General features: G+C 29.7%; 1 protein-coding gene across 1 annotated transcript in view; it reads right to left on the minus strand.

Moving 5' to 3' along the window:
• Positions 1 to 546: 546 nt before the first annotated feature.
• The window catches only part of LOC111638795, a 28,596-nt gene continuing 10,914 nt past the window's right edge, over positions 547 to 18,228 (minus strand). Inside the window, exons 2-3 of the mRNA XM_023384550.1 lie at positions 4,785 to 5,123; positions 547 to 630 (exon numbers count right to left, since the gene is read on the minus strand). Coding sequence (XP_023240318.1) covers positions 547 to 630; positions 4,785 to 5,123 — 423 coding nt within the window. The remainder of the gene's footprint in view (positions 631 to 4,784; positions 5,124 to 18,228) is intronic.

Below are 18,228 nucleotides of genomic sequence, written 5' to 3' on the forward strand. Positions count from 1 at the left end.
ATGAGTGAACAAAAGATATCAATTGCATTTACAAAGATCACTATGTAGGCCTATATACATACGAATAAAGAGTAATTTATTTATTGAATTTTTCAAACAATCTTAATCTTTCATAATTACCAAAATCACACTAATATCCAGTATACACATCATGGTAATTTTCACTCAAGCGAATTCAAATAGCTGAAAGCAATTATTCATCTTAAATAGGTCGCGAACTCTCCACAGAATAGCAATCATTTCATCAATAAAAAAAAGAATCAATGCCATTAATTTTAAAATTTTTATTATAATTTGCAAAATATAATTTTTATTCATAAACTTAGGGAATATCCTCATATTAGCTACAAATCCAAAAACTATCGTAATTATTCACGATAAAACTATCCTCATTTAGGGCACATACGTTGAAGCATATACAATTTGAATATGAAAATTCATCTATTTTTACTGATGTAAAAATAGTGGTGCCATAAACTATCGTACAGATTTAATTATTTTGGAATATCTTTTATATAAAATTGCGCAGTTGGTAACTTTATTCACTCATGTACTAGTGCTGTGACTATTTTGATACGTTAAACCACAAGAATGTAGTCGATTACCGAAATATTCGTATTGTCGAAAAGCCTTAAAATTATTTAAATTGAATATAAATACAATTCTTAAGATTCGTGATACCACAAACTCACAATTTCATCAAGTACAATATGAAATTTTGCAGCTTCCTTTTTAAGCAATTAATTGGCTTTAAAAATGATTAAATTTAATCCTTCTATAAAAATCTAGTTGAAATCAATTAAATTAATACTGATAAAAATATTTTTATTCGGCTTTCGTAGTTATCAATTATCCAACGTGTATCTGGAATCTAAATATATACTGTATACATATAGACCTATACAATTCAATTTTACTTTTCAATAAAATTTGTTACAACCTAATTCTTAAATGTATATTTAAAAGAAATTTCTATTATATATATAAGCTCAGTTCTTATAGATTAATATTGATACATAATAATAATAATAATAAATCCAAGATATGCTTTATATATCAATTTATTTTTAATAATAGGCAAAGATAAAACTAGAAAAGTATTTAATTGGAGTAAATTTGTGCTTAAGTTTCACCAGAGGGTCCTACTGATCATTAATCATTAAGACTAAAACCCAATTAGGCTAATATTCTATGTAATTCTCTAGAACTTGACCTCGTTTTTTTCCTGGCAATTCTCTTTCGATCCGATACTCCTGTCCGTAGTTAACTCAGCACTTCCAGATATAATCTACAAATTTCAATACTTCAGCGTCAGGATACTTTTTTAAAATATTTTTGCTTACCGGTTAATTTTTAGATAAATGACTTCAGGAAAAATACTTAAGATAAGCATTCGGGAACAGTCAAAATTCTGATAAACTATCTTATGTCAGGAAAGTTAAAAAAAAAATTAACTCCAGTAACGACTGCATTAAATACTTTTAAAAGTCACATAAAAAAAATGTACATCATTCCGAGAAGACTTCACTGTAGCTGAATAGTAGTGAAATAATATCCTCAAGTAGAATTCGTTTTACAATGCATTTTCATAATTAAAACAATTACTACTACAATTTATATATATATAATATGTTTACATATTTACAACAAAATTACTAATTAGATACGTAAGCACAAGCACATTTCATAAAACTTAAATCATCTTTTAGAATTTAATCAGGCAAATAATTTAAAAGCATCAACATTAAATAAATCATATTTTACCAAACCTCAACGCTCATTTTAGATTAAGAGTATAAAATTAAATTCAAATATATATATTCTCAGTTCGTAAACAACATAGTTTTCACGCATAATTTTCCGAATATTATAACCTTGAATAATTTAAGTCTAATTATGTATAACCGTAAAAAACTATATCATAAACATACATTAGATTGTACTGCTTCTGTATGTAAAAATAAATTTTTATTTAAAACTATCGGTCAATAAATGATGAGGTGTGAATTTAAGTCACTAGCGTCTATAAATATTTAAGACTGCATCTGACACAATTCTGCACTAAAATATTTTTTTTCTTTCTGTCTAATGCATTCTAAAAACAGATTACAGAATCTTTCGAGAGTTTACAATACTAAAAACTGAATTTTTTTCTTTTTGAAAATATTAGTAATCAGCGCAGTTGACAAATGAAAACGATTGTTCAAAATCATTAGCATTTTTTTTAAAACGATTAACATTATAAAAATCGTTTTCGCTGTATATCAAAGAAGTTTTTTTTATATTACAAAGGAAATTAAAAAAAATTTTTTATAATCTTATTCGTCTGATAAAGAACTAATTAATATCCGATGACTATTTAATGATGATCGAATTTAAAAATCACTGGCATCTTCCTACATTCATTTCTCTGATTATTGTCTTTCTGCAGCGAAAACAGATAAATGCTACTAAAAATTTTAAAGTTCTATCATAAAAATAAATAACTGTAACAAGTAAACCAAAGTATTTTTTTTTTGTAAATGTTTCTTTGCAAAAATAAGTTTTGTAAATTGCCTTATTAATTTTTTAAGATAATTTTTGAAATTAGTATTAAAAATTCATTTTAATAATAATGCTTAGCTATTATTTTACGTACTAATTCTGAAATAATTTCGCTTCAATCGTAATTAACAACATTATCGCATCTATATTATTTATAATTCTCCTCTTGGCTTTGCGGTTATATAAGACTGAATATATTATAATATTTTTCAAGAATTTTTCCCCCTGTGCAACTCAGTTCCCTGCTAGAGAAATGTCAAATTATGTTGTTGTCAAGTTATAATCCTTCCGTTACAATTCATCCGTTCAATAATTATTTTAAAATCATTGCAATTTATATTATTATTATTGGAAATGCGTGATGTTTATCTAGCTTAAATATATGATGATCGAAAGGTCAAAAAGTATTTTAATTTCACATAGTATCATCATTTGTTAACATACTTTTGATTCAATTCCCACAGGTTTTTTCCATGTTATAATAATTAGTTTATACTGTTTCATTTAAATGTACTACTTCTAATTATAAGTACATCTTGTTTTTGTTTTGATAATGATAGATTCGGTGTATTATTTGAATCGGTTAGTAAATTACTGATTTTTTTTTATTTGTTTAAAAAAATTTAATGCATGTGTCTTTGAAGTCGAATAATATTTAGATAAATATGGTAATTAGGCTTTTATAAGTTATGCAAATTTATGATAAGAGAAAAATGTTTTAAGTATTATACATTATATACCTAAAAGATTAAGGGATCAATATTTAACCATTTATATTTGTTTATCTTACCATGTATACTTCAATTAAATTTAATGGGAAATTAAATAGGTCTTTTTAAATTTTAAAATACCTAATACTTTACTTAATCACACATAATTAGTTGAATTCTAAAATTAATTTCAATCTTTCATTAATCAAAAATTACATATACATACAGATATTTATTTACTTAGAAATTTAATATAATATTTCAAATTTCGTTCTAAATAAGATCAATTATTTTCATTTTTCATACAAAAATAATAACATTTAGGCCTACTTTAATTAAATAATACTAAACTATACTTTAAAACGTTAGATTTAGTAATAACATGCGTATAATTTTTGCATTAAATTGTACAAAATTCATATATTTTATAATAATTCTTTAATTATCTGATAAATTATCTTTATGATAATCGAAAAACAAGAATAAAAATTTTAATTATTACATATTTTTCCGCTTATCATAATGAAAATGCTCGTAAGTTTATCTGGTATTTTAAAACACATTTATATATGCACTACATACATATATAACACAATTATTCTGAATGTCTAATAAAAATTTGTGAAATTAGGTAAACGCTAAAAAGTTAAATTATGCAATTTTTTTAATATAAAAACATATTAGAAGCTCGGCTACTATAAAGAAATTGATTTTTTTTTTAACGTTTAGAGTGCTTAGGCACTTATCATTAAGACACAGCAACAGAACCTTCAAAATTACATTAATTTTCCCACGAATGCAAATTTTAATACCTGTTTAAACTAAAAGAAATTCATTTACAACTCTTAATATTCTGATGACGAACGAAAAAAAGTACTCGAAAATATTTTAAAAAAAAAATTATTAAATCAAAGAAAAATTTAATTATTTTTACGTTTTTTTTATTTATTATTTTTTTTTGATGAAACTACTTTTAAACGATGTATTCAACAATTTAAATCTATAATTAAAATCATAAAATGTTATTAAGATCTCTTTAAAAGCTAATATTTTACGTAAAAAACTTTACGTTATTTATAAGGATTTATAAAATATTTACGTTTTCATTTTTCTCAGAGATCTTAGAATCTTATACAAATTCTCCTCCAAAAACTTTACGTAAGAAAGTTATGGATGAGAAAAATATAATCTCGAACTTCACTCAATATCAATTTAATAAAAAATATTAACAAACAATTAGTTATAAGTCGAGATATACTTCAGGACATAATTAAATATGATCTAAATAAAAATCTATGAAAGCCATTTATATATTACTTTTATTAAAATAGAAGTAAATACTCTTCCCAAAATTAATAAATTTTAAATTTAGTATTTTTTTAATAAAAGACTTCAGCCAGAAGATGATGTATACAGGTGTATGTACTCACCTTAGGCCAAGTAATCTTATTCGCATAAAATTCCATTATCAGAGCTCACTTTCTCCATCCCCAAACAACAAAAAGTCTTTCTCGACTGCATAATACTTACCTCTTCTCTTACATTGTCTTTGATGTGATTGATATGAGACAGGTCTGATGACCTGATATAATCGGGTACATTTTCTCCAAATCCATTATGAGCTTGCTGGAACATAGTTAAGTGGCGTTCCACTTCTTCCGGATCGGCTAATATTCTAGTTGGCACTATGGGAGCATTGCTATGTAATGCGTTGTAATCGGGAGAAGTTGGATCAACTGGTCTAGCTACAATAATTCTGACATGACTTCCCGACTGTCTCAGAACGGTGGCTACTTCTTCGGAACCCATTCGACGCAAGTTAACATCTCCTATTTGTAAAATGTGATCGCCACTACGTAATCGGCCATCCTAAGAAAAAAATTCACTCTTAAAAAATGTCTAAATGCTTTAAAATACAATAGAAAGATTAAAGATTTAACAAACAACTCTAATTGCCTTATCCCTCATCTGTGTGAGAAAAGACAAATTGTATAAAAGGCACATCTTGTATGTATTGTCTACTAAAGAAAGTCATTTCTTTATTACAAAACAAACAACTCATTAAATTACACTTAAATATTAATAATCCTAAAAATTCTTAATAAAATCACATTTTTCCCATAATTTCAAAATTTGATCACACAAGAAAATTTATTTATTTAACTGAATAATTAACAAATCCTAAAAAAATTAACTTCACTAACGAAATGATTTCTAAACATTTACTCTGCCATTTTTTCCATTTACAAAAATCGGGAAATATATATTTATTTGTTTAACGAATATACGATTCGATGTTTCTCTGTAAATAATTAAATATTAATTTTGGCAGTATCGATAATGAATAATTAAATCCAAATTCTAAGTATATCTTCAAAATATATCGAACCCCATAACTATTTATCTTTATAAATACCGAACACAGATAAAACTACTACTACCTCATTATCTCTAACCAGTCTATCATAATTTATAATCCAATGAGTTCTTATTAAAATGATTTAAAACACACTATAATAGCTATTATGCCCATAAAACACTAGAATTCAATCGATACTTTTTTCTTTCTTTTTTTTTTGCAAACTCCAGGTAAGTGCAATTTTCCTTCCCCTACGTGATTTATTTTCGTTCTCATAAACAGTAATACGACTTTATCAATCTAATTTTGGGTTTAAGCTGATTTTCTTATACAGCATACAAAACAGACATCGACATCGATTTTTCTCAGTAAAACATTAATAAAAAATGCTCTGTAAAAGAAATTATTATAATCGAATATAAAATAACTGCAAGAAAATTCTGTTAGACGACAGATAAAGGGAGTGGTAGGTTAACGCCCGAAATTTCTGTAATATTTTTATTGATCAACACCATTCCTAAAAATACTTTTTAATATCTAGTAATTAGTAGATTATATTCGCATTAAATACATGAATGGATAGATAGCATTTGCAATTGTTATTCAAGTTCATATTTCGAGAGATCATCTACTTTAATTACATGTGGAGAACGGAAAAGCAGTGCATTACCATTTCTTAGTTTATATTCGATTCAGACTTCATTTTGTCGCTGCAGGCAGTATCTTAATGGATCACATCAATTACAACTTGGTCTTCGCCGAAATATTACAAATCACGAATTCTCGTTTATTGACAATATATTTCAATAATCTGCGAATGACAGTCAGGCCGCCTTTGCCTTGTATTTTTTGCTTCTTTCTGTCAGTTTGAACAACCGCTTTATGTCTGTTATTTAATTTAAAAGAAGAAAAAAAAACAAAGAATATAGAGAGTTCACTGAGCTAATTTTGTTAAAAGAAGTATAAAATGTCTATCTGTTCTCTGTTGATCGACTATTTCATTTCTATACATACGTATACAGATCAGTCTGTGTATTCATATATAAAAAGATTTGGAGAGTGAACCGAGAATACAACACAAAAGCCATTGTAGTTAGATTGTGGCTTATTACTACATTCACTTTGCTTATCTCGCTAACAAATAATTATATTATAGCATTAACGTTGTTTCGCTAATTAATTTTCCTCTTAATTTATATCTTATCGATCAACTGTTTTTACTGTCGATAACTTCATTTTGTAACGCAATTTTATGAAACTATAATACGTAACCGTGATCAAATTTTTTATATTTATTTTTAAAAAATTGTCGAACTAAACTCGAGAAAAGATGTAAACTTCCTAAATTAAACAATAAAACTGGTATTAAAACTCAGAGAAATTTCTCTTGTAAATGATCAAATGCTTAAACGCAGCACGTAATAAATCTGTAAATCAGCCTTGAAATACGCGAATAAATTAAGCGAAACATATATCATCTAACGGCGATTCGATCGAGTCAATTAAATCTTTTTTTAAAAGAAAATATTTATTTAGTAGAGACGGTAATCCATTAGATGAAAACAATGTTTGTCTTCTGCACTATTGACATAACAACAAAATTATTGATCCGTGCCTTGTGAACAATCAATATGTATTTTCTATAATAAATTCAGCTTATCAAATATTAAACAAAATTCGACAGAAAATACCATCATCTGTACCAAGTGGTGCCATCTCTTTCTGAAAGCGTAAACTACGAAAGTATTTTCCTTAACCGATTTATTTAAAAATTATTATGTGAATTAATTTTCGTTTTAAAATATATGTTTTCTTGTATATTTTATAAGGAAAAATAAGTTAATAAATTTTTAATTTTATACCATTCAAATACTTTCTAATTTTTAATAACTGAGTTATACAAGATAGAACACTAAAATATATTAAATTTATAAAATTGTATTGAAAAACAACAAATTCATAATACATTGTAAAATAATAAAATCACAGTGCGGCATATTAAAGATACGAATGCGTTAAAAATTTTGATTTAAACAAAAAGAAATGATTATATAAAATATTACATTATGCAATATTTCAATTACAACTTATCTTCAAAATAGAATTGTGTTACGTTCTCAAATAATTCATCAAAATTAATACGTAAGCAACTCTATCAATCATATTAAACTGTCTACGCTTGACGTTTCCTTGTCTCCAACAATTTGGACATCAAGAGAACATCAAAACGCGTACACTTCCCTCCTCCAAAAAAATTTAATATCCAAGTAGACCTACTCGAACGTTAACATTTTGTGCTTATTATTTTTGCATGTAAATTAGAAATCGACACGTTAATCATTAATCGATATTTTTATCATTAATAACTTTATATGGATAATATCGATGTTCTTCAAAAGATGTATTAATTACAAATGCAACATAACTACAAAATTATTAGTCCAGAAAATAATATATGATAATGTTAAATTATTAAAACATATTATGGAAACGCCTTAAAAATTCCTCAAAAATATGAAAATTATCATTCATGTTTGTTAAAATCCTATGTATAAAAATTATTATATTTGTTTTTATTTCAAGTACCGTACAAATATGGCAGATATGAGTGAAAATAAAAATGGATCAACGTAGGTATACATTTGAAAAAATTTACAAATGCAGTATTAATCTTCCTCTTTCCGACTTAGAAAATATGACAAACTTCTAGAGCAATTCTTTATTAATTAAACATAATTTACAAAATTCTTAAAAATGAATTGAGGTATAATATAAGGCAATTTTTTTTATAATATATTTCGGGCTGTGTTACTCTTATGTATAGCCTAGTGTCTGTAAATTATATAATAAATTTATGTAATAAAATTGCAATTTAAAATCACTACAAATAAAATTACATTTTAATATTTATGTATATCCGTAACGTGCATTGCCATCGGTAATTCTTAATTATTTACATATTGATCGTATATAGTCGTATTATGGAAAATTCAAAATTTACAAACTACAAATAAAATATTAGGTAAATGTCTGCGACTAAAACAAATTTGACAACGATACAAAACAACGAAGAAAATTCAGGATTTACATGTTTATTTAGAATGGTATGGTTCAAAGCATTACGTTACACTCTACACCAGTGGTACCCAAATTTTTGGGTGCTCAGTGAGGTGTTAACTCTACAATTGTGACGGTCTCGAAAAAGAAGAAAATAAATGAAATAGAGGAGTTTATTGAATCCGTTCGACCACATCAGTGTCATGTATAAAGACTAGTGATGTAACGAATATTCGGTTACTATTCGGTATTCGGCCTATTTTTCGCTATTCGGCCGAATACCGAATACCTAAAAACAGGAGTAAGAAATAACAAAAACACAGTAAATTAATCATTTTGGTATTGATATTTAATGTTATCGGGTTAGTGTTGTTTGTTTATATTTATTTATAACTTATAACATGCACAAAATAAAAAAAAAATAATATTAGTCACATGTATTCGCAATTTATAATTACAAAGATCAGCAGACGTATACACTTATTCGTTCGAGAATCGTCGCACATCTGAGGTCTGAACCAGCCTATCCTCCTTTTTAAGCGCTCTTCCCTTTCTCTTTCCTCTATCGCTCTAGTCCACATATGCCTATGCATACATCATAATACGCGCTCACGATACTTTCGATTCGTCACTTTTCCGTCGTAGATTTCCAATTTTACAATTACGTGACTCATAGCATGGTGATAATGGAGAAAAGAGACAGATAGGATGACGGTATAAGTCACAGTTATGATTTCACAGATTCGAGACAGCTTGGTAGCCCGAACGGTCCCAGGCTTTCGCCCGTGCACACTAAGTTACTTTCATTACAAGCATTTAGCTTTCGGAAGTCTATGACAACAATTGTTTGACATTGACGGCCGCGAATTTCGCGCCAATAAGCTGCCTCCACTTGTTCGATTATGTTATCAACTCAATTTCATATTTATTTTCACATTTGCAATTCGCGGTCCTTCTCTCTTCTTTTTCCGTTATTTACACGTGTAGGTCATTTCATTGTTATCCACATTTGATATCATTTATCACATACAGTACTGCCATGACGCTCTTGTCTGTCAGCTACAAGCCTACAACTGTCAAGAATTAACGTGATTGACGAAGCTTAGTGACAGCGGGCCAATAAAGAGCAGGTCCTTGCCATAATGCAGGCCTCGAAGATAGGGCACAATCACTGGATGTAAGATGTCAGAAATATACCGATTTGCGTTCAAATTACCATCAATCCGAACTAGAGATGTGCTTGTCATGTACGCAATGGCTTCCCATATCATCACACCAGGTGCAGGGCCCCTAAGCCAATATCAAATGCAAGCAGGTGACGAGCGGTCCGCTCAGAGCCTTCAGACACGTATACGGCCATCAGAATGCTGCATGCAGAACTGGGACTCGTCTGAAAAGATGACATTGTGCAACTCCTGTATCCAGCTTTGTTGTTGGGTGCACCAGAGTCGTCGTCTCTCTTTATGCTGCATTGTCAAGGGAAGCCAAAGTAATGGTCACCATGCTGACAGTCCACACTGCTGCGAATGTCGTCGCACTGTACAAGCAGATACTGGACGTGCTGCAAACAAGCTCATTTCTTGACTAATGGTCCATGATGTGGTTGTACGGTTTTGCACAGCCGATCTCACAATGTTTCCATCCTCTCAGACATTAGTCATGGGAGGGTGTTGAGATCCTGCATGCTGTTCAGTAAGACCCTCAGCAACCCATCGATTCCATATTCGCATGATAGTGGTTGGATTTCGACCAGTGCGAGTGGCAATATCATGGAACGATAATCCACACTCTCGATAGGCAATGATCCTGCCTCTATTGAATTCCAACACTTGCTGGTAAGCATTTCTTCTTCTTATTCGAGACATAACACGATATTCTGATGAAACTCTGACCTTACAAAGCGATTTCCGAATGAGAAATCCACTGCATAACTTTTCTTTTATGCAGTGCTTCAGATGTCATTTGTCCCTCCTGCATTGTCTAAATGCACTGAAATACTAATCATTTGCATATCCCAACCTCTTCTTCCTTTCATATGATTTTGACGTTCATACAATCATTCCTTCCTGGTGTTGCAATTTTAATGGCCAGCAGTATAGTATAATCTCCAAATAGCAGACACTGTCGGGATTGAGAAGTTTGTCTGCTATTTAGAGGTGTCCATTATTCATAGGTATAGACTAGCAGCTATATGTATCTTAACTCAGTCATCATATAATGAAGAATACAACAGATTACAAAGACATCAAATTAGCATTAGGAATGTGAATATACCAAGAAGTATACATAGTATATATAATTAAAATATATATACAATATATTCTTTATTTTTTCAGCTGTGAAAATCTCATTTTAATCAAATCTCATTCGAATGTGGATTTGCTATCCACTTCAAAGACTGGAAATATATTTGAAATTGTTACATTTATAACATCATTTATGATTTAAACGACCAATAAAAATCATTATAGGGATTTACCTGCTCTGTAGTTATCAAGTAGGTGTAACTTTTTGAACATTTTTTGCTTTTTTTCAGTAACTGATTTATTAAAAATTAACTTTATCCACCACAGAGCAGTTAAAACAGTTACGACAACAGCATTTGTTTGGTGAAAGTTCAAAGGTCTTGTTACAAAGGCAATTTGCCAACCACTTTAAAGTGTGAAAATATATTTGGCTTTCTTGCATTCATGATGTCATTTATGATCTTAAGTTTCTTTTTCATTACTACTATACTATGGTTCTGATCAAATGAATGAATAACTTTGAAAAAGTTTATAATTTTTTGGTATCATATGTTTAATTCCAACAAGAACAAAGTTTAATAACATTAAATGGTATTGACAACTGAATCAAATTAAACTTCTTGAACAGGTAAAGAATACTGTTTGACTATAACTTGCCCTCCTCTCCTATTCCTATTTTAAGCCAGTCTTTATTCGACACCTATGGTCAAAATTCTCATCTGAAAGAGTATTTGAGCCAATTCTTTGTTTCTGTTTTAAAATATTTCATACGTAATTAATTCTTTTGGAATATTGAAGGCTGGACATTGCATTTTCATAAGGTTGGTTAAGGACAATTGCATCCACTATTTAGAGTGACAGCTATTTAAAGGTAAATATAATAGATGTTCTATTTGAAGGGTCTGGGGATTATGAAAATGTTGATTAAACAGAAGTGTCCACTATTTGGGAGTGTCTGTTAATGGAGGTTTCACTGTATATGATTTTTATGCTTTTTAATTAATGTATATTATCTGTATTTTTTAATATTTCTCTGCTATATATATTTTATATATCATGTTATAGTTTTGTATGTTTTTATTATTGTTTCATTTTTTTTTTGTATTTTTTTTAACTTCTTTCAGGCAGTTATATACTGCAGGATGGAAATCAACTGCTTCAGGGCATTTCTAAAATTTAATATAAAATAAATAAATAAATTCAAGCACTGTACTTTTGGCTTAGATTTAAGTCATCATCCAATGTCAAGGAAATTTTGATTGTATTTCCCATTCATTGGCCACTAATTTCTACTTGCAGATATAGTATTTGGAAGAGTAGAAAAAGCATTTCAACAGAATTCAACCACAATGTCAGGCAAAGAATGTAGGAAATTTATGGAAATAAGAAGACTAGATAAAGAATAGACAATTCTTGACATCAAAAGTCATGAGGCAAAAAGAAAAAAGAAAAAAAAGAAAAGAAAAGAAAGAAATATTGGATCTGAAAGGACTGTTATTAAGAAGTTTGGTGATACATTAGTAAAATGCTGTGGTTACCTTAATTTTTTATTCACCACTGGTACTGAAAGAATCCAAGAGCTTCTAAAAAAAGAATTTGACTGATAATGATCTCTCACTTCATGAAATTAATATGGAATGCAGCATCTCAGCTAACAAGAAAGTATTTAAGGCATCATAACATTTGGTTTTGCTTGGGAAGATGATGAATTACCAAAACTTGCACAGAATAAGAATTATTACATGAATCCATTAATGTTGATGAAGGTGACAAAATGCAGATACTTTGTCACTTCCTGGAAAAAGTGGCCATCCTTGTTTAGAATCTATCAAATATGTATTAATATATTCTTGAAAAACTTATTTTGTTATAATTTTAACAGAAATTATCAAACTGTCTTCCATTGTTTAACAAAAAGTACAATAAACATTATCAAAAAAAGGACTTAAATATGATTTTCCTGCAAAAGCTAATAAATTCAAAAGTTTTTTTTTTTGAAAAAAGCGTTGTTTTTAAATTTCACTTACATTTTAAAGCCTTAATCATAACTTCCAAACACACTTTCTGCCAAAAACAAAATTTGAATACCTGAAAGTGATAGCAACTTATGTTTTTGTCACTTTTCCACAAATTACGAAAAGTGAATGTATTGGTTTTTTTTTCATGTCACCTCAATTAGAAATTTTCGGTTTGTCCTTTGATAAATCTAACCTTTAATAGCATCACATGCATTAAAACAAATATATCCCAATTTTTACAAAGTTGCAAAGCATTAACTTTAGCAATGTCAGTGACCTCTAAATAATTGTTTCTGCAAACTGTCCATAACATGAAAAACTATCATACTAGCTTAAAATAGGTTAGCTTAAAATAGCTCAAAATTTGGAAATTCAGTAGAGCGTCGATTTTCCGAAAGTCAATCATCCGAAACGTCAATTATCCGAAAGAATTCCAGTCGGCAAATTTAAATTTTCGCCAGTGCNCAATTTCATATTTATTTTCACATTTGCAATTCGCGGTCCTTCTCTCTTCTTTTTCCGTTATTTACACGTGTAGGTCATTTCATTGTTATCCACATTTGATATCATTTATCACATACAGTACTGCCATGACGCTCTTGTCTGTCCGCTACAAGCCTACAACTATCAAGAATTAACGTGATTGACGAAGCGTAGTGACAGCGGGCCAATAAAGAGCAGGTCCTTGCCATAATGCGCTTTAAGCGCCAATTTTCGTACGTGCGTTAATCAAGCCGAATAGTTTGGCCGAATATTCGGTATTTGGCCTGAGGCCGAATATACTATTCGTTGCAACACTAATAAAGACACTATTTAAACAACGTTTATGGATGGCTATAGGTACTAAATTTCAAATAACTGGTAGGTCTAGTAGAATCGATATACAGGTATACCTCGACTTACGTCGTTTCGAGTTACGTCGTTCCCGATTATACGTCGTTTGTCAAAAAAGTATATGGAAAAATAAAAATCAAGTTTAAGTCATTTTATTCGACTTTACGTCCGTCCGCCACAAATATTGAAGTCGTAATATCACTAGAAAAATGTTTAAAGCATATAAAATCATATTAAAATATATACATTTACAAGTATGTACTGTATTTACAGTACAGTACTGTACATGCATTCGTAAATTTAGATTACTTTTTTCTGTACTATATTAAAAACTAAAATTTATTTGTTTGTAAGCTTAAAATAGATCCTTATTAACCATATATTATTAAAAATGCATTAATAAATAAAATACAGAACCGGAATTGGCAATTTATGGTTTAGCCTAGTGACAAGTACATTTGGAGACAAGTAAATTCGACTTACGTCGTTTTTCGACTTAAGTCGTTCTCCTGGAACCAATTACCGACGTAAGGCGAGGTATACCTGTATTGAGATCACACGTTCTTTATTTGCATTCCGAATACAAGTCTATTAATTTAAATTTTCTATATTATAGCAGAGGAAGCGGAGAAATAAATAGAAGGTACAAAGGAATAGATATATGAGAAAAAAAAATTAATAAAATGTAGCACTGTTAGTGGCAGTGGCGTTTCCTATTCGGCCAGAATTTTTACGTATGTGTGTTCTGGCATAAAAGCGTAAACAGAAACTGAACCGAAAGCTAATTTATGATTCAGTTTTCTGCCACACAATTTTATGCTTGTGTATTCCTGGACTAAAGCACTACTGTATTTTCCTAATTGTAGTTTTTGGGATTTTTTCAACTTCGTTTTAGTCGTCATATCGGATAACTCGACATATTTCCACTTCCCCCTTGGGTTGTGGACTTATGCAGACTCGACTGTATATGAAGCTTACAGCTTATGTTTACATCATCAGGAGTCAAGGAAGTGACTCCATGCGAAGTAAAAAACTCAGTGACTGACTACATACTTGTATACAGGAATCAGAGTTGCCGATTTTCAGGGGTGATTTTTTTCGCCCCCAAACTCCTGAATTACGAATATCTCGTTTGAAAGAAAATTATTTTCTTAGGTAGTGTGCAGAATTTCAAAGTCTTTATTATTTCAAGATCGTAATGCAGATGCCGAAATATAAGCAATTGAAAAGTGCCAAAATCACCAAAAAAGTTGTATTTTCTTCTTTTTTTTTCATCCGGCACTGCAGACGCTCAGAGAAAAAACTACTAGGTCTAGAAAGCTCAAACTTTAAACTTATCCTTTCTCGTTATCAGTGAGCTCGTTTCCAGGACAATAAGTCAAAATTCACAGGGGTTTCCCCCATATAGCTAATTCAATTTTACGGTTTAATTTCATGCTTAAAAATAAAACTGCATGGAAACAAATGAATTTTATTCAAATGTTACTCAGAATTACAAAAGCTCAAATTTATGCAAATTAAGACTTATAATGATTTTTCTAAATGGCGTATCAAAAGCCTCGGTCAGCGGCGCATTGGTCAGTGACCGAATTGTATCTCATCATCTTATCTCTTAACATAATATACAGTTACAGTATTAAACAAAAACAATTGATATACAACAAACACACATCTGAGATACAGAAAAATTATGCCAAGTAAAAATTTATGACAATTTAGATGATGGTCAAAATTTTTCTTAGCAGTTTTTCTGTAGTAAAGATAAGTTTGGCGCTTGAAAGTGGAACTCACATGATTTTTACAAGTATTATTGTTTTCTAATTTTGCCACCAAGCACCAAGCTTATCTTTACTACAGAAAAACTGCTAAGAAAAATTTTGACCATCATCTAAATTGTCATAAATTTTTACTTGGCATAATTTTTTACATCTAAGATGTTTTTGTTTGGATTTAGTTATTCTAGAGAATTTGTAACCTGAGTTTTTTTACCATTTTCCTTCAAAACTTGAAGGAACTCATTCACTAGAAAAAGAACTTTTTATTTCTCCTGAAAAGTTTGTTATTTAGCATTTACAACATTATGCATTTCATATAGTTGACTAAGGTAGTTAAACACACCAGCCTACCACTCTGTTTGTGGATCCAAGACTTAATCCAGGCATTGTAAAAACCTCAGGAATTTTTTGGATACTGGTTTTTTCTGGATACATAGGACTGTGGCTCTCGCCACCGGCCATTCCCACAGGAAACTGGCCAAACTTACAATGGGCTTGAAAAAATCCATCTTAATGCCTACATGGAAGAAAGAGTAAAAAAAAATCATGGCATCCTAAGACCATAATTGGTATTTTCAAATTAAAAGTTATAATGTGCACATCATGGCAAACTGAATGTCAGTTTACATAAACCATTCCACAGCAGTTCACATCCAAATCAGAATCAGTTAAAATTTCCATAAAGGGAATAGACCATGTTTGCATGAGCTGAACACCTGTTCATATAAGATATCTCAGCAGCCTATGAACTGAATTAAAACAAGACTTTTTTTAATTTAATGCAATAGACAGCATTTTTATTTTGTTTATTAATTTGTTTTTCTCAAAACATAATGTATATCAAAATAAGGAAAGGCCACTGAGCAAACAACCATTAGAAAATTCCCAATTTTCCAGTGGACCAGTCTATTTTTATCATATTTTAAAGTTCTAGATGCAAAGAAAGTGAACAGAGCTGGACTAGAAATAAAATTCTGCCCTGGCAACATATAAAAACAGGCCTTCTAAAAACAACCTTGAACAATTAAAGGAAAGAAAATATAACAGTAAGTATTTATTGTCTTCTGTTAACATTATGCTCAAAGTTTTATATAAAAGGCATATCTAATGGGTTTCTAAAACTATGCATTTTTTGTATAACTCCAGTGTCATGTTAATCAGCACAGATGCATTGACTTCTCTGGCATTTTCCAGAATTGACATCTCAGCCCTGATGATAAGTATAGTGACTTAAAAAAAAAGCCAAGCTCCAAGAAGTTGAGTCACTTTTCCTTACTGTTGATATATGGTCTAAAATAATAATATGCAGCATTTTGTGTTTTAGAGTTAATTTTTATAAATGATAAGATGTAAAGTTATGACACAGCTTTGCAGGAATTAAATAAAAATTAGTGCTCTAGGCATTCTTTTATAAGTAGTCACTTATAAAAGAATGCCTAGAGAATCTTAATATTGAGTGGAAAATTTCCTTTAAAAAAGCAATGCTTATTATTACTGACAATGCAGTAAAATAAAAAAAGCTATCATAGATTTGTTTGGAAAATCAAAACATTTGATTTGCTTTGCTCATACATTGCACCTTGTTCCAATAGTGTGTATGGGTAGATCTGATGAACTGCTTGTACTAGTAGAAAAACTAAAAGCATTGTTAGTTATTTTTAAATAAGTGTCAAAGCTACTGATGACCTAAGAAACTTGCAGGTTGAAAGAGGCATAGCAGAATTTTAAAATTATCTCACAATGTTTGTATTGCAATGTAATTCCTTGCATATGCTGTAGAAATTTAATATGCTTCATGAATTTGTAAGCAACATTAGCAAAGTTTTCTTGAGGACCTGATAAGCTTATAGGAAGAGAAATGCTAAAATTATGGGAGATAGCTTAACTACTTGAGACTTTTCTAAATTATTAATTGCATTTAAGGATTAAAATGTTAAGATATTGAACAATATCACAAAATTTGCAATCTAGAAAAATGATTAAGTTAATGAATTGACTCAGTTTCTTGAAACAAGAGATGCTAACATCCCTATAGCAGGTTCTAGCATTTCTAAAGTAATGTTATGAAGTTTCCATTATGCTACAGTTAGAGCTAGAAGACAACCAGTATGAGAGGTGGAAGTAGATCAGCAATTGATATGACATGCAAAAATTGATAAATCCACATCTGCATAAAAATGTGTTATACATGGTTTCCTATTAATTAATACAACACTGCACTATTAATATGTAAAGTTGGTTTTAAGCATAAGCTGATCTTTTCCATTTAAAATTGCCAGCAAAGTTAATTGTTTTGCACAAACCTACATAAATCCATACTTTAAACAAATCCTGATAAATCCCTATACTGCATTGCCATCTATTGTTGAAGAAAATAACATTACAGTAAAATCCTAATCACCATTAGAATGGGAAGTTTGCTTGTTTATAGCCTTTCATAGATGGCTTGTATCTTATTACATGATACATCATTTTGTTTTTCTTTTCATTGTTCAAATTATATTTGATGTTTTGACACTGAGGGTGCATGTTTTCCTCTAAATTCTAAAACATTTTGCTTCAATCCTCAACAGGTCCAACCTCTTCCAATTAATGATGCATTTTACCCTATTAAATAAGTTTTTGTTTTCTGCTGTATTAATGCAAAGTCCTCCAAACTTGACATTCTACATGTGGCCTGAAGAT

This window comes from Centruroides sculpturatus, unplaced genomic scaffold (assembly GCF_000671375.1).
Source record: "Centruroides sculpturatus isolate CEXI.00-Female unplaced genomic scaffold, Cexi_2.0 scaffold1191, whole genome shotgun sequence".
In the NCBI taxonomy this organism is placed as follows: Eukaryota; Metazoa; Arthropoda; class Arachnida; order Scorpiones; family Buthidae; genus Centruroides; species Centruroides sculpturatus.